This window comes from Miscanthus floridulus, chromosome 9 (genome assembly GCF_019320115.1).
Source record: "Miscanthus floridulus cultivar M001 chromosome 9, ASM1932011v1, whole genome shotgun sequence".
In the NCBI taxonomy this organism is placed as follows: domain Eukaryota; kingdom Viridiplantae; phylum Streptophyta; class Magnoliopsida; order Poales; family Poaceae; genus Miscanthus; species Miscanthus floridulus.
In genome coordinates this window covers 47674747-47696438 of record NC_089588.1, presented here as the reverse complement: position 1 = coordinate 47696438, position 21692 = coordinate 47674747, and the positions used below count along the sequence as shown (strand labels likewise).

General features: G+C 40.1%; 1 protein-coding gene and 1 pseudogene across 1 annotated transcript; both read left to right on the top strand.

Annotated features, from left to right (window-relative positions):
* LOC136479827 (auxin-responsive protein IAA27-like) overlaps positions 1 to 13187 on the top strand; it is a 31493-nt pseudogene extending 18306 nt beyond the window's left edge.
* A 3916-nt stretch (positions 13188 to 17103) lies between these two features.
* Positions 17104 to 18747, top strand: LOC136481868 (putative auxin-responsive protein IAA29). The gene is made up of 4 exons (XM_066479146.1): positions 17104 to 17293; positions 18073 to 18199; positions 18331 to 18392; positions 18575 to 18747. Exons 1-4 carry the CDS (start codon positions 17104 to 17106, stop codon positions 18745 to 18747), a joined length of 552 nt encoding a protein of 183 aa, XP_066335243.1.
* The last annotated feature ends 2945 nt before the right edge of the window (positions 18748 to 21692 follow it).

Sequence of the window (21692 nt, the reverse complement as noted above, 5' to 3'; positions counted from 1 at the left end):
ATAGTAGGCTGGTTGCCCATGGTTTGCAAGGTAGGCCGAATGACTATAGTAGGCCCTCAAAGCTTCAGCTTCTGTGTTGTATTTTTTGTGTAAATTACCAGGGTAGCGATTGACTTGAGCATAGTAATCTTCCTAGGTTCGATAAATCCTAGGCACATGACCAACATGCACTACATACCATGCCATGGTTGCCTATACATTTAAGTAAATTAGGTTGTCATTCAAACATGATGTATTCTTATAGAATTTAATATATTTATGAATAATACACAACCATTGCATAGATAGGAGTGTTTGGAAAACAGCTATTCACGTGCCTCAGTAATAGTTACTACAACTTATGATTATATCATCATTGCACATGACCATAGCCTCAGTCCAATTAATATATTAAGTCATCATAACCTTAGTCTAAGTGCATTGAACCCTCTACAATGCATACAAGATAAATAAAAGTTGTTAGATGTAGGAAAGATATAAAGAATATTTTTTTTATTCGTTAAAAACCAAATGATGATTTAGAGAGTCAGTTTAAGACTTTTGGATATACTCCTAGAGACATCTTAGAGTCTTCAGTCTCACTATAAATCCCCCAACCATCGGCGCGAGGTTCTTTCACAAGTATCAATGTAGGCAAGCATCTTTCCAAATTCCAATCTTCTTTGATAATGATTGTTTCTTCCTGCCTGATACTGATCGAACAACCCTTGTTTGCTTGTAGTTAACCTCAGTCCAATTAACTTTTCTTTATCTTGGCTTTTGCACAAGCTTGAAACTAGAAGTGACTCATAATCAGCTCTAGGAATGAGATTTGTGAAAGGATTTGCATTGAACTGTCACTCAGATGCATGCCGTGGATTGGAGCTTTCACTGCACAGGCAGCTAGAGAACTATGAAGTCCGATCTACTCGGCTTCTTTATTTCATTCTCATCGATTTCCAGATTAAATGGATAGTGCTAAGAAGTAAGAAGACCCAAATCTTTTAAAAATTGGTTGTAGTTGTACTTGTACCTATCTGGTCCATGCTAAGACATGCATATATTAGTTCTATAGGTCTAAAATATATATACTCCATTCTCACATCCAAAAGCATTGAGCATCGGTGGCACTACAGACTAGACATTCATGATCAAACAGTATGCTAGCATTGCAATAAAGTAGCAGTAACATAAATTATGGCAAGTAAATTATCATATCAAACAATAAGTTGTAGTACTTGGTAAATGAAAAGTATCTACTGATTCAAGTAAGCAGATGTGGGACATTTCATCAGACACGTAGCAGGCAGTGAGCCATGCACTCACCGTGGGGGTGGGAAAATAGCTATCCGCACGCTCATGAAGGCCTCGATGGTGCTCCGGACGGCGCGGTGCTTTGGCTTGGGGTAGTGGACGGCGTGGGGCGGTGCTCCGGCGTGGGGCGGTGGACGGCGTGGGGCGGTGCTCCAGCGTGGGGGAGGGGTTGGCGCGGGGGGTTGAAATGAATTTGGATAATTTGAATCCACGCCATTTTTATACCAGTAGCTCATCACTATCGGTTCTGCTTGTAAACCGACAGTGATGTGGTACATCACTGTCGGGTCATTCCCCAAACTGACGGTGATGTGGTGTAGCAGGTAGGTGTTAAGTAGGATAACTTTTTGTTTTCTTTCGAACTTCTACTGGCGCAATGGTTAAGACCCCTCAACTTAGCCCTCGAGACCCATGTTCGAGTCCCAGGCAGCCCAAAATTGTTTGTTCTATTTTATAAATTATTAATTTATTATGGAAAATAGCTCATCACTGTCGGTTTTGATTGTAAACCAACAGTGCTAGGGTATATCATTGTCGGGTCATTTCCCAAACCGACAGTAATGTGTTGTAGCAGTTAGGTCTTAATTTAGGTGTTAAGTAGGATAACTTTTCGTTTTTTTTCGAACTCCTCCTACTGGCGCAACGGTTAAGACCCCTCAACTTAGCCCTCGAGACCCGTGTACGAGTCCCAGGTGGCCCAAATTTTTTTGTTCTATTTTATAATTTTTTAAGAGGCCTAAAGGTCAAAAGGAAAAAGTAAATAACCCTTGGCACACATCCTATACTAGCGCAGCGGTTAAGTCTCTGAACTCTACACCCCAAGACCCACGCTCGAACCCGAGGGCTGGCATAATTTTTTTTAATTTTTTATATATCACTGCCAGTTTTTAAAATAAATCGACAGTGATAAATAGTATCACTATCGGTTTATTCTCATCAATGCTGGTTTTTTAAAACCGACATTGATGTTTATATATATTAAAAATTTTCTTTTATATACTAAATAAATAGAAGCATATGTATTCCTATGTCGAAATGGCTTGAATTTTTTTTGGCAAGTTTGTACACCCAAATTAAGACCCCACACAGGATCTTAGGTTTTTCTGATCAGTTTTTTATTTATTATATTTTTTGTGTGCTGAATTAGACAAAAGAGGGTGAATTTCATCTTGGACCCAATAGATTTTTTCATCCACCTCCACAAAATTCTTATTCCTAGGGCACATTAGAGCCTGTGTAAAAGTTTGGCACCATTTTGGATCTTTTTGTGGGTAGACTCAGTTCAACCTATAATTAATCGGTGTCGTCGTGCGAAAATTCAATTAAACCTCAGAAAATAACAAACCATCTCCGAAAAATCCCAAACTTGGTGTTTCCTTCACACGTGGCATGTGAGAGCCTAAGAAAAAGTTTGAGATAAATACGACACCAGAATGCCTATGAACCATAAAAACTTTGATAACCTATGTGTATAGTCATGCTTCGATGAAAAAGCACATGTACCTCTATGAAGCATGTATACTCCGCCTATATCGAAATGACTTAAAATTTTATTAGCAAGTATGTACACCCAAATTAAGACCCCACACAGGATCTGAGGTTTTTCTGATTAGTTTTTTATTTATTATATTTTTCTCTATGCCGAATGAGATAAAAGAGGGTGAATTTCATCTTGGACCCAATAGATTTTGTCATCCACCTCTACAAAATTCTTATCCCTAGGGCACATTAGAGCTTGTGTAAAAGTTTGGCACCATTCTGTATCTTTTCGTGGGTAGACTCAGTTCAACCTATAATTAATCGGTGTCGTCGCGCGGAAATTCAATTAAACCTTAGAAAGTAGCAAACCATCTCCGAAAAATCCTAAACTTGATGTTTCCTTCACACGTGGCACATGCAAGCCTAAGAAAAAGTTTGAGACGAATACGACACCGAAATGCCTATGAACCACAGAAACCTTGATAACCTATGTGTATAGTCATAGTTCGATAAAAAGGCACATGTACCTCTGTAAAGCATGTATACTCTGCCTATATCGAAATAGCTTGAATTTTTTTGTAAGCATGTACACCCAAATTAAGACCCCACATAGGATCTGAGGTTTTTCTGATCAGTTTTTTTATTTATTACATTTTTCTCTATGCCGAATGAGACAAAAGAGGGTGAATTTCATCTTGGACTCAGTAGATTTTGTCATCCACCTCCTCAAAATTCTTATCCCTAAGGCATATTAGAGCCTGTGTAAAAGTTTGGCACCATTTCAGATATTTTTATGGGTAGACTCAGTTCAACCTATAATTAATCAGTGTCATCGCGTAGAAATTCAATTAAACCTCATAAAGTAGCAAACCATCTTCGAAAAATCCTAAACTTGGTGTTTCCTTCACACATGGCACGTGCAAGCCTAAGAAAAAGTTTGAGATAAATACGACACCAGAATGCCTATAAACCATAGAAACCTTGATAACCTATGTGTATAGTCATGGTTCGATGAAAAGACACATGTACCTCTGTGAAGCATGTATACTCCACCTATATCGAAATGGCTTGAAATTTTTTTGGCAAGCATGTACACCTAAATTAAGATCCCACACAGGATCTGAGGTTTTTTCTGATCAGTTTTTTTATTTATTATATTTTTCTCTGTGCCGAATCAGACAAAAGAGGGTGAATTTCATCTTGAACCCAATAGATTTTATCATCCACCTCCATAAAATTCTTATCCCTAGGGCATATTAGAGCCTGTGTAAAAGTTTGGCACCATTCTAGATCTTTTCATGGGTAGACTCAGTTCAACCTATAATTAAACGATGTCATCGCACGAAAATTCAATTAAACCTCAGAAAGTAGCAAACCATCTCTGAAAAATCCCAAACTAGGTGTTTTCTTCACACGTGGCACGTGGAAGCCTAAGAAAAAGTTTGAGACGAATACGATACCCGAATGTATATTTCTAGGTGCCCAACAAATGTTACACGAATTACATGCATGACAATAATTAAACACACAAAGCCATATAAATTAAAATTAGAACCCAATTAAACTACGACCTTGAAAACAACCTAATAAACATTAATTACTATCGGAATCACTGTCGGGTTCGATCGGGCCACGCACACTAACATGCCTCTGTAGCCATACATGGTAATTGATGTCACGGATTATGTATCTGCTTGTATCGATGAAGTCCAATGCTCGTATGAGTGCACTCTCTCGTGCCTCAAAATATTGAAAGAATGGTCGGCCATAGATGTAACATACTGAACGACCACTGCCCTTATTAGTAATCCTTATGTAGTACTAGCGTCCTTCTACAGTGAGCTGGCCGAGGTTACCATTGCAGAAGTCCCAATCATACCCGAGTTGCTCCGTAGCTTGGTCTAGAATGGCCCACAAGCCATATGCAGCATAGGTAAGGTCCTGGCGCACAATCTGCATGCAGAGAAAAAGAAAAAAAAATAGAGAATGTTATTACAATAATAAACAACAAATAACCACGACTCAGGTATAAGTGACCATTTTACCACATCCGCATGGTTGTAGCTCGCAAACCATTCGCTTGCTTGCGGGACGGGGATATCACCAGCATTCAAAGCAAGTGCCTTGAAGTGTGAGAAATCAGGCACATCATAGCAAACACGTCGAAGTGCCTCTAAACAGATGCGCACGGCACTGAATTGAAAGCTTATCACGTTCGGGCTCTATCTTCCCGTCTCGTGGATATGGTTCCGATGATTTGCATCCCTCAAAGGGATGGAAAAACTGAGTTCACACGTCCATAGCCGACCACTTGTATTAGATGTCGTGTTCTCGACCATGTCCAAGATAAAGAACCAGCTAAGTGCTATTCGGAACCATTCCTCAAACCGGTAGTGATGTGGCTGTACCAGTTAGGGGTTAAGTAGTATAACTTTTCCCTTCCTTTCAAATTCATCCGACTGCCTCAATGGTTAAGACTCCATAACTTAGCCCCTGAGACCCGTGTTCAAGTCCCAGGTGGCCCACATTTTAAATTTTTTGTTTCAATTTTATAATATATATGTCTAGACTTTCGATAGAAGGACATTGGGGCGACCATTCTCTTCTGAGCTACTACTAATAGTGAGGGATCCACAGCTCCTCGGCGTTGGGTTGGGCTCCTTCGAGTATTGCGAGCAGGGACTACAAACTAGTTGGGGAATGAGCAGATGCAATGAGATATCAAAGTAAGTCGGCGAGAAATGCATCTCAAGCCTAACGAGCGTTTCAGCTATGTCCCATTGCAGCTGCTCTAGCATGAACACATCAATGACCTTTTTTGAGATCGCATTGAAGAACGAGCAAAGCTTTATGATTGGGGCGTGGACCTTTGGGGGGAGGATACCACTGAAAGCTCTAGTTTGGTTTTGGTTAATTGATAAAACCCTAAGAGCTAATCTAGTTTATCAAAGTGATTATGAGATAGGTAGCACTACTCTAAGTGATGAAGCAACGGCGAAGATCATGACGATGGTGATGGCATGGTGATGATCAAATGCTTAAACTTGGAAAAGAAGAAAGAGAAAAACAAAAGGCTCAAGGCAAAGGTATAAATGGTTGGAGTTTTTTTTGTTTCGGTGATCAAGACACTTAGCGAGTGTGATCACATTTAGGTTTGATAGCCATACTATTAAGAGCGGTGAAACTCGTATTGAAATGCGGTTATCAAAGTGTCACTAGATGCTCTAACTCAATGTATATGCATTTAGGATCTAGTGGAGTGCTAACACCCTTGAAAATGTTTGTGAAAATATGCTAACACATGTGCACAATGTGATACACTTGGTGGTTGGCACATTTGAGCAAGGGTTAGAAACTTCACCGGCAGAGTATCCGCCCGTAGAGTGCAGATAGTCCGATGGTGCCACCGGCGCCCTATACAGAAAAGACAGGGGTTCATAGAGTGACCGGATGCTGGTGAAGCAGTAACTGGACACTGGGTTCAGAGTTCGGTCAGTAGCAGTAGTGAGCACGCGTCTCAGTCTTGTGACCAGATGCTGGTGTGAAGAGTGACCGGACGCTGGCTGGGTGCGTCCGGTCAATGCTGACGTATGCTGACGTGAGGCACACAGAGGAAACGTTGAGTGACCGGACGCTGGGTGAGTCCGGTCGTGCATGACCGGACGCGTCCGGTCGTGGATTTCCGCGAATGGATGCTTACTGGAAATGACCGAACGCTGGGGGTCCAGCATCCAGTCACTTCGCAGCAGCGCGTCCGGTCATCACTTGACCGTTGAAATCGGGCGATCAGCATTTGAAGCCGATGACACGTGGCGCACATCACTCGACTAGACGCTGAGGTCCAGCGTCTGATCAATCTGACCGGAGCATCTGGTCGGCCCATGTTCAGTGTAGTAAGGAACCCAACGGCTCTATTTTGTGGGGGCTTCTATTTAAGCCCCATGGCCGGCTCAAGCTCACTCTCTTGGCCATTTGCATTGACATAGCAACCTTATGAGCTTAGCCAAAGCCCTCCCACACATCTCTATCATTGATTCATCTTCTTTGTGAGATTGGGAGAGAATCTAAGTGCATTGCTTGAGTGATTGCATCTAGAGGCACTTGGTATTCGTGTTTTGCTGTGGATTTCGCTTGTTGCTCTTGGTGGTTGCCACCACCTAGACAGCTTGGTGCAGCAGTGGAGGATTGGCATGAGTTGGTGATTGTTCGTGGCCATCTCTGATGATTATGAGGGGATTTGTACCTTCCCCGGTGGAGTGCCGAAAGGTAACTCTAGTGGATTGCTCATGTCATTGAGTTACCTCACTTGCGGGTAGGTTCTTGCGGTGTCCAATCATGTGGATGAGGTTTGTGCAACACCTCTTAGCCGCCGAACCACCAAGTGTTGGTCGACACAACAGGGACGTAGCGTGTTGGCAAGCACGTGAACCTCGGAAGAAAATCGGTTGTCTCTTGCCATTTGGTATTCTCCCAGTGAATGGTTTAATATTCATCTTGTGATTGGTTCACTTCTCTACACAGCGGTATAATCACCTTACTCACTCATTTATATTCTTGCAAACTAGTTGTGGCAAGCTCTTTAGTGTAATTAGAATTGAGAGCTTGCTTTGTTATTTTAAGTTCATCTAGTGGAGCTCTTTAGAATAGAAAGATTGAGAGCTCTTAGTGAGTAGTAACATTGCAAGTTGTGTGCCTAGTAATCATTGTAACTAGAATTGTTGGATAGGTGGCTTGCAACCCTTGTAGAGCTAGAGCAAGTTTGCATTTTGCTATTTGTCATACTAATCAAATTGCTCTAGTTGATTTGTAGATTTTTAAATAGGCTATTCATCCCCCTCCCTTTAGCCATATTAGGACCTTTCAACCACGCAGGGCAACAGGGAGCAGCTAAGTCATAATGACATGACAGTCATGGGCCTTCATAGGGCCATAGTTGAACTTGAGTTCTCTCATGTTCACTAGCCTCTTCGGGTTCGCACAGTAGCCCGTCGGGACTTTGAGTTCATTGAAGAAAGAAATAAGCGCACGCTTTTCTTCCTTCTTCAATGTACATGATGCAACCAGAAGTTTGAACTGGCCATTCTCTAGCTCTAGGGGATGCAGCTCCTTCCTAATTCTCAAGTGTTGCATGTCCAAACGTGTGGCTAGTGAATCCTTCGATGTCCCCCCGGTGTCCATCAAGGTGTTAAGAGTGTTAGCGCACATGTCTTTAGTGATGTGCATGGGATCAAGACAGTGGCGTACACTCAAAAATAACCAGTAAGGTAGTTTCTAGAATACAGATTTTTTCTTCCAAATGCTCCCATCAGGCGCTGCTACTGCATTGTCCCCCTTCCCAAGGACAACCTCCAGTTTGTTGAGTTCTCGAAGTATCGCAGGCCCGTCTCGATATTTTGGAGCTAAGCGTTTCTCAATAGTACTATTGAAATCTTTTTTGTTCCTGCGGTAAGGGTGATCCTTAGGTAGGAACCTACGGTGTCCCATATAAACTATCTTTGAGTTATTTGGTAGATTTACCGCATCGGTGTTGTCCAAGCACTCGACACATCCAATATAGCCTTTTGTCTTCTCTCCGGACAACGAACCTCGACCTGGCAGGTCGGTGATTGTAGCGATAAGTACTCCCTTGATCGTGATATGTTCCTTTTTGTACTCGTCCCAAACATCCGGCCCACCCTTTTCAAATATCTCCACTAGTTCATCGATCACTGGTTCTAGAAACACATCGATGTCATTCCTAGGTTGTCTTAGCCCTTGGATCAGTAGTGGCATCTGGATGTACGACCGCTTCATACAGACCCAAGGTGGAAGGTTGTATATACAGAGCGTCACTGACCAAGTGCTATGATTGCTTCTAACCTGGTCGAAATGATTCATCCCATCTGTGCTCAAAGCAAACCAAAGGTGCCTTACCTCTCCACCGATGTCCTTATAGAACATAGTATTGATAGTCCTCCAGTCATGCCCATCAGCGGGGTGCCTCATCATTGTATCTTTCTTATGCTCTTCGCCATGCTAGCGTAACAGCTTGTTTGACTTTACACATGCAAACAGCCTATGCACCCGGGGAGCTATAGGGAAATACCAAACGACCTTTACGAGACCTCCTCTAGTCTTGGTACCCTCATCTGACAGCCCTTCCTTGTACCGTGGAGCTTCACACTTGGGGCACTTGTCCAAGTCTTTGTATTTTTCTCCACAGTACAATATGCAATCATTAGAACACGTGTGGATTTTTTCAACCTCGAGACCGATGGGGCAGATCATTTGCTTAGCCAAGTATGTCTTTTCTGGCAACTCATTTTTTTTCTAGGAGCATTTTCCTTATTATACCTAACAACTGATCGAAGCCTTTATCGCTCAATCTGTTTGTCGATTTGAACTCTAATAGCATGATGTCGGCTTCTAGTTTGCTCATTGGGCAATCCCTATACAATGGTGTTTTGCCATCTTGTCTCATTTTCTCTAGCGTTCTCAGCTGTCTTTCACTAAGAAAACCAGTCTCTACATTATGTAGCAGCTGAGAAATGCCATCGTTATCCTTGGTGTCATTAGCTAGCGTGTTCCTAAACACATTATTAACTGTGGCCACAGGTTCCGTATTGACACTGGGTTTCTCGTCAGCATCGTGGATGGCTACGTCAGGTATGTCCACATCATCATCGTTTTCTTGCAGAACATTCACACCAACCTCGCCATGCATAGTCCATATCGTATAGTTTGGCATGAACCCCCTGGTAATCAAGTGCGATCGTATAGACTCAATTTGATGAAAGTTCCTATGATTCTTACAATCTTTGCATGGGCAGAAGACAGGGTTCCTATTCCTAGCATGGACTTTGGCATCGGTGATAAACTGGCTGGCGCCATGCATGTACCGCTTGTCCGTTTAGGACAGATGCATCCACTCTCGATCCATCTCTACACAAAAAAATACTGAGACAGTAATTACAAAGAATTAATAAGAAATCGAGCTTCATGAACAACAATTGTAGCTCAAAAGTACCATTTTTGGAAAATATTATTGTACACTAATTACTGGAAAATTGAAATTGGTAGCCCCGGCCCTGTAAATTGAAAATCGTAGTAAAAAACAATTATTGCGCAATAATGAAGAACATCTATTCTACTCTACTTCTAAGAACTAATTATAGCATCACATACTAACAATGATGATCTTGACCACCATGGAATAATTAGCTAGGAATTTAAATGTGTTCATAGACACCAACCGTTTGGATGATGGATTCACCACAATTTGAGCCTTGCACAAATGTTCAATTGGAAAAGTGCTATCTAGAATAGAGAAAGAACTAGAATGAGAATCAAGCAATGTAGCCATCAAAACGAAGCTAATTAAGCAACAAAATCAAAGGAGTGGAAGTTTGTTACTAACCTTAAAGCAGAAAGATCCAGCCATTCTTCAAAATCCAAGCACTAGCTTCATGGTGAAGAGCAGCCGCAACAATGAAGGGAAGGGTCCAAACACGCGCCTCTGTTCTCTGGATGGAAGAGAGGAGGAAGGAGAGGACGGCTGCAACCTTTTTGTGTTGTAGGCTTATCACCGTCGGTTCTTGGCTAGAACCGACAGTGATAGAGCCTAATCACTATCGGCTCTTGGCTTAAACCGGTAGTGATGAGTGGCCGCCAAAATACTGCCGGTTTAAGCTACAAACCGGCAATGATGTGGTCCTTCACTACCGGTTCTAGTTCAGCCCCAATCATTTTTTCATTTTCAAGCTCATAACCGGCAGTGAAGGTACATCATTGTCGGTTCTCACAAATCCGACAGTGATGATGCCGGCAGTGATGTGTAAATCTGGCGTAGTGGCGGCTACGACTACCTCTCCAGGGTGCTCACCAACATGACAACAAACTTCTTCTGCCGTAAGTACGAGCAAACTACCCCCTGCAAAATTAAAACTTGTGCTGGTATTTATTTATTGCTTCAAAGTTGGATTCCAATTTCTCTACCATGGTGATATGTCTCGTTGATTGTTTTCACAAAAATGAATTTCATTCTGCAAATGCAGCCGCAGACTGTTCAGGTGCAGGCACGGGAGAAAAAGATGCTCCTAATAGTGACAAGTTCATATTGTTGTATGAAGACTTTGAGGGTGACCGAATGCTGGTTGGTGACGTTCCATGGGAGTAAGTACCTGCAGCCGATTGCTTGCCATCCGCCAACTATATTAATTATATATATATATCATGGTTCAATATAATCATAATATTAATATTATATATAGATATTCTGGAATGGATTCTTGGCCTGCATTAATGTTACTGCAAAATGACAACTCACCATTGCTGTAATTCATAATGTGCTGAGTCCACTAGAATTTTGTGCTACTGAAAAATATATAGTATACTTTGCACATGACAAAAATTAACTAGGAAAATCATGATGGTTAACAGATTAGGAATAATCATATTTAAAATTATTTTCATGTATTATATATAGATTTTAAAATTTAGAAAATATAGCATGGAAATGCGAGGAGTTATCCCAAAGTGGGGAAAAATAATGTTGTGCATTTTCTGCAATTATTCCTAGCGTCTGCTAAAATATTGTACATTGTCCGAAATCCAGCACCAAGTGACAAAGGTAATTGCAATATAATGTTGTTTTGTTACACGTGTTCCTAGATTGACTACCATTCATTTTTAGATATACTAGCAAAAGTGCTCGTACGTTGCAATGGGTTGTTATGCGCTTTCAACTTCCAAATCAGCATCCGCTCACTCGTAGTTGTCTCGCCCTGACCTTCCACTATCCTTGGTGTGCTCAACTACCTATAAACATAGATTGATTAGCCTCTTTGTTGACATTGACTAAGTCTGTCACCCTGCAGATATTATTCCATCCTACCTCTTTTTGGCCCAACCTATCACATTTTCTCTTCTTGGGCCAAAAGGCCGCCGACTGCTTGCTCCCTTCTTTCTTTCCTGAGCCCCGCGAACTCCTCTTCTCCACCCTCCTGGGCCGTAAGCCTTTCGGCCCATCCCCGTGATCCCGCCCTGTCAGCCCACGCAGAGAGCTCACCATGCCCCTCGTCTTCCGATTTGGCCATAGCCCAAGAGCTAGCAGCAGCCCACCCTCTCCCTCTCTCTGTGACCCAATGACAATCGGGCTCGTTCCCTCGCTGCCAAGTGGCCCCCCGCGTTGTCATCCCTTACCTTCCTCCTTTCCCAAATTCTGCCTGCTCCTTTAATTTCATTCTCTGGCTGAGGAGAAGCACCGAGACGCTACTCTGGCTACTAGGTGCGCCCCCTTCTCCTCCGTCCAGTCAAGGCACCGTGAATCACGCCTCCTTCACCCCCGCCCCTTCCTTTTTCTTCTCGCACGTCACAATCAGGAGCCTCCATGCCTGGCGCCATTAGCAGATGCACGAGTTCCATCTCGGGCCCTTTGCTCCATTCTCTGCCCTATATACGCTGGCCCTGAGGACCATGTGTAACACCCCAGAAGAAAACAACAACAAAAATATCCTTCTGGAGTATTACCGCACTACAATCTAACAAGAGCACATCATCGGGGTACCGGTTCTTCTAGGGTGTTACACCATGCACACTCATCGCCGCCACATCGGCGCTGCCCGCATCCCCTCCCTCGCTCTAGAGCCACCCCCAAATGCCATCGATGCCATGGCCGAGGTCACTGCCGTCGACCCGATCTCCTCTCTAGGGACCTCACAGTCCATGATTTCTTCTCCCTTGGCACCACAAGCTCAACTCACATCCAGCAGACCGCTCCACGATGCCAATCCACTGCTCCATTGCCTTCCTCCAAAGCTCGCCTAAGCTCCACTGCAACCTGCCATCTGTCCTCGTCGACCACCGCCACCAACTCGTTTCCACCACCCAGATCTTCACCGTCATGCTCACCAAGCTGAGCTTGGCCTCCACCATGCAGTGGTGACCCCTGCCCACCAGTGCACCATCCTGGCAGCCTCCTAGATGCACACCACCAAGCGAGCACGTGATGGCCGTCTGATCAGCTCCCGACACCACAGATCTCTTCTTGACCCACGGTCAACCAGGTATCAAGTGGCGGTGGTGGTGTGTTTTTTGGAGAGGACGGAGCGGTGGTGACGTGCATTATGGAGACATGAGTGGAGGAGTGTGAGTGCGAGCGGGGCGAGTGAGTGGGCTTCTAGTTGGGCCGAATGAAAAATAGGGTGGAGAGAAATTTTGCCTTTTTTATATTAGGTATAGATAAAAACGACAATGACTACCACTCATGAATCAACGTTGCTTATACCATGATATGGTTGTTACACAATTTCTTTTCAGGTCAAGGTGAAGGTGACAGAAAATATAAAACCGAAGAACCAACAAATGACTGGCACTCTTCAAGCAAGTGGTCACAAGGACATGAGCATATACGCACCATATCCTTGCACATCTCTTGATTTGGCATATATAGCTCCAAATTATGTACTTTTCTTCTTGTACTAACTATTAAGTGAGGTAGCTAGTATCTAGGTGAGTTATGTTGTACCGTTGTTGTTTCATAATCAATGTGCATATAATTTTGATCGTTATGTAAGAAAAAAATCTAGAAAGGAAGAAACATGCTGTCAACATTGGTCTCAGCAGTGATAAATAAGGCAGATATATGACTTGTTAACCACTTTGTGTTTATCATGTTTCCCCCATTTTCAAATATCATCTTGCATACCAACTCAGTATTATGTGACACCAAACCCTAAAAACTGAAATCCCAATTGGGTTTTGGTCCTAGAATAATGATTTAATTTTCTTTACTTTGGTCATCATACTTAGTTAACCAAGCAGCCCAAAGAGCTTTGAACAATGTTTGATTAGCCCAAGGTTTAACCTAGGCATTATTCATTTCGCTCTATCACCACCCATGAGCTATTCAACCCCACCTACAGCTCACCCATCAACCCTGGTCAATGCCAGCTTTGTAGTTTTGAGAGCCCTAGGGTAGAAGAGATAATATGGCCCTTTTGACCAAATATTCTTTTTTACTTGCAACATGATAAAGAATATAGTAGTACTAGTAACATATACTTAATTCTTGAAAAAATGTTGATAATATAAACTAAAAGAGTAGTCAAATGAAACAAGAATGATTATCTTAGCTAAAAACCAAATTTCCCACAACTCCGTCAATAATAATTTTCCAGTTCTATAAAACAAAACACATTTGAACATTTCTTGATGCAAAAAACTCCGGTCTTAGAATCTTACTTGACATATTGGCATAATACACAATTACAGTCATTTTGTTCTTCATGTTTCACATCTAGGTACATATCCTAGATAATAGAGAAATAATTGGCTTAGAAAATAACTAACAAATACATAGAATTAGAAGTTTAGAAACTCTAACATCTATTAATCTAACATGCTAAGAAATTAACTAATAATACACAATGGATTGATAATGAGAAACTATGTGAAGGCACAAAATTTCCTGAGTGGCCAGGCCACTTAGCAATAGGAGAGCAGCAAAGTGTGGTTGCGTGATGTATATATGCGATATTGTGGGTCCCCTCTTGGCCTAGGCCCTAGGATGTTGCCCCCCCCCCCCCCCCCCCCCCCCCGTCTAGGCGCCGAGGTAGACATGACCTCAGTTGACACACGCAGACCACCTAGTCCAGTAGATAGCCTATAGGCTGCAGCTTGTAGCTTGTCGTGGACCATTTGGCTAATAGACGCTTTTTGGTACCCACACGTAGTTAGACACCTCCAAGCAACCCGACACTCCTAGTGGTTGAACAGCTCGCCACCTCACCAACTACACACTGATCCTATGGCATTCACTACTCAGTACTCCAATGCCCTAGACCTCAGCTCCTAGCGCTTTTGGATCCCGCCATGCTACGTAAGCACAATCACACACTCCTAGTGTCAGCGACCTTTCTCCTAACCGAAATACTGACCAATAGAAAATTCCAAACCATAGGTCACCAAAACTTTTGTCATTAATTCAGTTCGTTTTAAGAGGACAAAATATTTCTTGAAATAACAAACTGAATTTCTGATCATATGAATGCCCACCCTAGTTCTTGGTATTCTTAAGTTTCAAGTAAATGGTGTGCATATCCTAACTCTATCACAAACTAAATAATGGTTTTAGTCTTAACATCTAAACCATATTTAGTTTACTAAGAAAAAAGTCACATGTGGTGGTGCTACAAAGATGGACACGACAGTTGGTTCGCAAGCCTTTCCTTTGTGTGACCCTCCAAAGCCTTTACCACTTCAAACCTTAGGGATTGCGTTTGAGTAGTGGTGCTATTTGCTAATGAAAACAATGATTACTATGAAATTCCTATATCTTAAATTTATTATTCCATAATCTTATTTTTCTATACAACACTAGAACATGCCCATCTCCGAATATCTTTCAACCCTTAAGAACCCGAGCAACACTTGGTCTCCATACCTCCACAAAATTTTATACATCTAATCCCAACAAAAGAGAATAGTACTAGGGTTGGCTTCAATATACAATGGAAATTATGGTTCAACACGAAGTGACTTGAAGCATGTGAATTGAAAGAGGGTATCATAATCAAGGCTATTTTTATTTTTTGGGCATAATTGATATAAGGTTTATGTGAACTGTAGACTCCTTGTCAATGTATGAACAAATGGTTGGGACATTCCTAAAGGTGCAATCATCAGTATGAGCAATGGATCAATAAAACAATGAAGTTCCCAACCATCAAATTAATATATAGAAGGCAAATTATTTGTGTCGGGCACTATAGTTGAGTAACATATTATGCAAGGCAAGATATTTAGACTAGCCTAATGATTTTACCCAACCATCTTGTGATGAACTTTGGTAGCATGATGATAAATTAATAGATTCTTCAACTAGGTCTTATTGTTCTTAGTGTTTACTATAAAATGGTCTCCTTTTAATTCTCTAAAAGTTATACCTAGCATAATAGATAAAGGAAATCTTGATTGAAAGTGAACTTTTTCATTTTGTTTGCTTTGTGCAAACTAATGTTTAATTAGACATATAGTGTCTGCCTTTCCTTAGTGTTGGTAGATTATATGATGCTACTATTATATACAAAATGTAAAACATATTTAAATTGTTTCTTAAACTTGAAAATTAAGAAACCTTGGTATAGTTAACAATATTTTTTAATTTCACTAATTTGATTACACTGATTACGTATTTACCATGATCTACATAATTACAAATCTGTCTCTTGTTCATTTTTTTTGTCTTTTCTCCTCCCCACAACTAGTTTAATATATGCATGGAAATCTAAAAAATATTATATTTTAATTAAAATTATGTATCCGCGTACTATATGTTAGTTTTATATTGCACCCAAAGAGTCATCAATGATCACTTTTCATAATACGAAACCAATACAAGTGTGCAATAGAGCAATATTGGATCCAAGATTTTACCTAACAGAATTGTTTTTGCATGTTTTTTAGTGAAACAATGATGAATTTAATCTGTGAACAACAAGAGGAAGTATTGGAATTTTTGTGGATTGGTACTTCGAGTGGAAATTTTTCTACAATGCACAATTTGTATCAAATGTGGAGTAATGTATTCAATATATACAAGGTGGAATATTGATTTTCATAAACATATGGAGATATGATTTGTATTTATTGTAAAATAAATAGAAAATTCTACAAAAGCATAGAATCTATGAAGGAAAAAACCAAATAATACAGACAAACTGGTTTCATCACCATGCTATGGAGTTTAAGAAAGTAACTTAAGAAAACCAGTTGATTTGTTTTCTACACGTAAAGAAGACAACAAACCGCTTGGCTGCATATGTACTGGTGAAGGTCAATTATTATGTAACATAAATGCAATGTAACATTTTTTTAAAGAGTAAGATATGCTGAAATTTATTCATAGGACATTAAATGTTATAGATATATACTTGCAAGTCAACCACATATTTTCAATTGAGCCCCTTATACTATTGAAAAAATATATATATGTGCAGATGAAAATACTAGCTATCTTGGAATAATTTTTTAAAATACTATATTGTACAAGGGTAGTTGTGAATAATGGCTATGCTAGCTGAACTTCATTTAATAGTAGGGTCACTCCATGTGTTATAAATACCCACAGTTGGCATTCGACTCGGTATGCCTATTGTGATCTGCACGGATATCATCTGTCAAGGTTAGGAGAAACCTTGCATCCCTACATTTCATTTGTTTCCATTTTTTCAATATTAGAATCATTATTCTCTCTTTGACACAAGATATGCAATTTTTCCTAGTGACAACTAATTTGGGCATCTTAATAGATATATATATCAGAGCGTACTAGGAGTCGGGCACTAATCTCTTATGGATGAGATCAAGAGTATCAATACTTCTGTTACGCCTGATGTTGAGGTGCGTCCTAGATTCACACCATCAAGTTTTGTGAAGGTTTTCATGCAAGGTGAAGTTGTTGGGAGGAAGATAAATCTGGCCACTCACCAGAACTACGCCTCGTTGTCCTTCACCTTAAAAAGATTAGGCAACAACTATTCCAGTAAGTAAAACTTCTCCATACACATATTTGGTCAATATGTCGATGTAGTTGTTCTTGATTCACTTGGATTTGTAGTATTAATTGAATAAATCTTTGACTATGATCCATCCAACTCAACATACTTGTTTACACCAAGATTGATATCCTAGTTTCTAACTTATATCACCCTAGCAACCAATTTATAGAGGATCTAGATTATAAATACTATCTAGTAATTATGGCACATATGTAATCTTCGAAGATCTTGAGTCAATTTCTTTCTTCTGATGTATGCAAAATCATGAGGGGCAAGAATTGACATTAGAGTATCTTGTAAAATTGCATCTTTTAATTGGGATCATGCACTCAGAGGATCTATTATATAATGTTTTGCTGATTTTCTCTTGAAGTGGAAATCAAATAGTAGACTACCATAATTGTGCATGAACTGTGAGCGTAGCTGGAGGTATGATGGGTGCACAGCTCCATTTCCTAGGTTCAAGTCATGTTTGGCTCTGTTTTTTGGCACCTTTTTTTTTCTTAATATAGAATTATAAGGTTAGGTGCCTCCCACTTTCTACTTTTACAAGTACTTAATCTATCAAAAGTGTTCTTCTATAGAGTAAGTGTTATTGGATTCACTTCCATTTTTCATGTAACACAACTATAGATTTCTTAGAAAATCATTATAAATTTATTTAAGGACACACAACCACATACGTACATCACAGTTTAAAAATATATATAATCAAGCTCGAATATGGCAATACTAATTTGTTCATTTTTCTTCAATTTTATAGTGCCATCATGTGAACTTAATGGGTTAGTAAACAATGAAGTTGATGGGGCATCAGATGACAACAACTTCATTCTTTTCTATGATAACGTGGATGGTGATCGTTTCTTCCTTGGGGAAGTTCCATGGGAGTGAGTCCTTCAACTTCTCTCTCTCACTCACTCTTCCTCACTCGATGTGTATATATGTTTTGTTTTGTCTCTCCTTTCCAAATTACCAACAATGCTTGTTATGTAAAAGTAGTAACAAGTTAATACTGCAGGATTTTTGTCATTTCTGTCAAGAGGATCTACATTGTTCCAGTTCCACAAGAACAAGAGAATGGTGCGCACAGTAACACGCATTACCTTACATGCTGACACATTCGTTTCCGAGTCATATGAATAAAAAACTAAAGAAGTTATATTGTATATTTAAAGCACTTAGTGCATCATAAGTTGTTATTATCTTATACAATGCCGAACTCGTTATAATATGTCTAAGGTAACAAAACTTTTTGCTGGCAGTTGCGGACAATGCAGAGGAAGAGGAAGAAAGAGAGAATGGTGATGGCAATGTTGCTATTTCTGCTGCTCCCCTAGATGGAGATGATGTCCCAGCAAATGATGATGATGAGGAGGTTGTTGATGATGGAGATGCTATGGCCAATACTCTTGCTGATGGAGTTTCTGAGGAGTAGCCAACAAATATGAAAAATAAGCAGTATGCAAGCATGGTTGTGTTTGAAGCTTAGGTGTTGCTTCGTAGCCAACACAAATTTCAAATGGACAACCGAAGTTTCTACTGCAGGCTTGTTTTGCATGGTTGAACTATTTTTAGTTAACTCATGATATGCGCACTTTACATAGTGCATGCAAGTTGGACACCGAATAAGCTGAACCTTATCATGCTATAACCTGTGTTCTACCAGTTTAGCGATGTATCTCTTGGAAGCTTCTTGTGGCCTCAAGAACTAGTGCTTCTAATTGCTTTCCTTTATGTATTCTTTCCTCTCATGATACCTTGTTGTGGAAAAATTAAATACATGCTGACCACTGTCTAGTAATGGTCAAGATTGCTTGGCAACTAGTGCTTCTGACATTGTTTCAGGTTCTTCAAATAAAGTTCAGAAGCATTAGCAATAGAAAGGATTTTGCAGGAGGTTATGCAAAAGCATAACCTACACTTAAATTGAGAAGCTAGGACTCCCCAAGAATAATTTCTCCCAAAGTTGGCCCTCTGTGTAGTGCATCGAAGTTCCTCAACAACCAAGTCGGTCTAAATCAAGTGTAAGACGACCGTTCTGAAGTTTGGGCCATCATCTTATTCTTGTAACACTCTACCTGATGTTGCCTTTTTTTTCCAGCACCTGCATTTTTAGAAATCTCTGGAACACATTCTCTATACATGGTAAGGTGTCACTTGGATGGACCATTTTTATTGCTTGTTCAGTGTTGAAATGTGCCCTTTTGACATTTCGATTCATGACTTTCCTCTTTGTGGAGTTGACCAAGTGCTTCTTGTCCATGTGGAAATACATGCTTTTGTGAAATTCATCTTTATCTATAGAAACTCTTATGTGTTTTGGTGGGACACGATTAAGTGGATACAATTTTGTGCAAAGTCCCGATCTCTTGTTGGTTTTCTATAGAATTGGGGGAAATTCTTTGAGTAGAACCAATTTTGTAAAACTAATTGGTGAACCATCAAATGCCTTGTTGAGTTTCCATCAATGGCCTTGTTTGGATGCACATGTATTCATCTCAATCCACATATATTGAAGTGGACTGGAGTGGAATTAAACTAAGTTCCATTCCATTCCACTCCAACACGTGTGAATTGAAGTGGATACACATGCATCCAAACAAGGCCTAAGCGATTTGTGCAGTTAAATCTGGAGCTATACATGAGTTATATCATATATCTTCTATTGTGGCACTATCATAGTATGTTGATTACATTAGCAAAAATTTCTCAATTTCATATTGACACATGAAACAATTATTTTTTTACAATCATGACTCACTACCGGAGACCGGCTCTTTGCTGAGTGCCAGGTGGTTTGCCGAGTGTTGTTTTTCGGGCACTCGGCAAAGACGCCTTTGCCGAGTGTTTTTTTTGACACTCGGCAAAGAGGCTATTTGCCTAGTGTTTTTTTAACACTCGGCAAAGAGTCTCTTTGCCGAGTGTTTTTTTTTGACACTCGGCAAAGAGCTTCTTTGCCGAGTGTTATTTTTTTTTGACACTCGGCAAAGAAAATTTCAAAGCACATTTTAAAGCAGTAAATTAATTCAAATGAAAAAGTTTTCAACTACAAAGTTGTATAACTCATCAAGATGTACAATGTTTGTTTTGGTCTTTTCTTCATACGACAAAGTGAAAATAAATTTGTTCACAAATCTAACATATCTCTCTTGTAGTTTATGAAACTACAAGAGAGATATATAAGATTTGTGAACAATGTTAGAACGACCATGTCGGATGAATAGATGACCAAACAACCAAAATAAACTTTGTAGATCTCGAAAAGTTATGAAACTTTGTAATTGGCAACTTTTTGATTTGAAAATATCTTGTCATGCAAAACTGCGTTTGAATTTCAAAATTTTAAAATTCGAACTTTTCAAACGACCTTGGATGAAAAAACAACCAAAATAAACTCTGTAGATCTCGAAAAGTTATGAAACATTGTAGTTGACAACTTTTTGATTTGAAAACATCTTGTCATGCAAAACTGTGTTTGAATTTCAAAATTTTAAAATTCAAATTTTGTAAACGACCTCGGATGGTAAAACTTCCTAAACTAAAAGTGTAGATCTCGAAAAGTTATGAAACTTTGTAGTTTACAACTTTTTGATTTGAAAACATCTTGTCATGCGAAACTGTGTTTGAATTTCAAAATTTTAAAATTCAAATTTTGTAAACGATCTCGGATGGAAAAACTTCCTAAACTAAAAGTGTAGATCTCGAAAAGTTATGAAACTTTGTAGTTTATAACTTTTTTATTTGAATTCGTTTAGGGCCTCAAACATGCAATTTACACTCGGTTTAGTATAATATATTGGAAACTAAAACGAAATCCAGACACAAGTGAGAGTGTGATATAATGGTAGAGGAGGTACGTGCACAGCGGGAGGTCTCGGGTTTGAATCGCGTCGGCCGCGTAGCCATGAAATTCACGCGAAAAATGTCGTAGATGGGTGGGCGCTGGCCGGTGGGGGCCTCCATCGATAAAAAAAATTCCATTTTTTTTTGGTAAAAATTCCTATTTTTTTCGGGTTTTTTTCGGTTTCAACTTTGCCGAGTGCCCGATAAAAGACACTCGGCAAAGTTGGCTTTGCCGTCACTGTTTTTGGCGAGCGCTGTTCGCCGAGTGTTACACTCGGCGAACCATTTGCCGAGTGTTTTATGTCTTTTGCCGAGTGTTTCGGGCACTCGGCAAACTCAAGGAGTCCTGGTAGTGACTTGTTGATTATTTCTAGGACTTGCAAGTATTTAGTCTTCATGCTAGTGCATCACCTGTATTAAGTTCACACTATCTGGAGACTTAGATGAAATAATTGCAATTATGTGTTTATTTTCCTTGTCCCATATGGTAACTTGTTTATTTTATTCTTTTAAAAAAAATCTCATTTGTAGCAATCA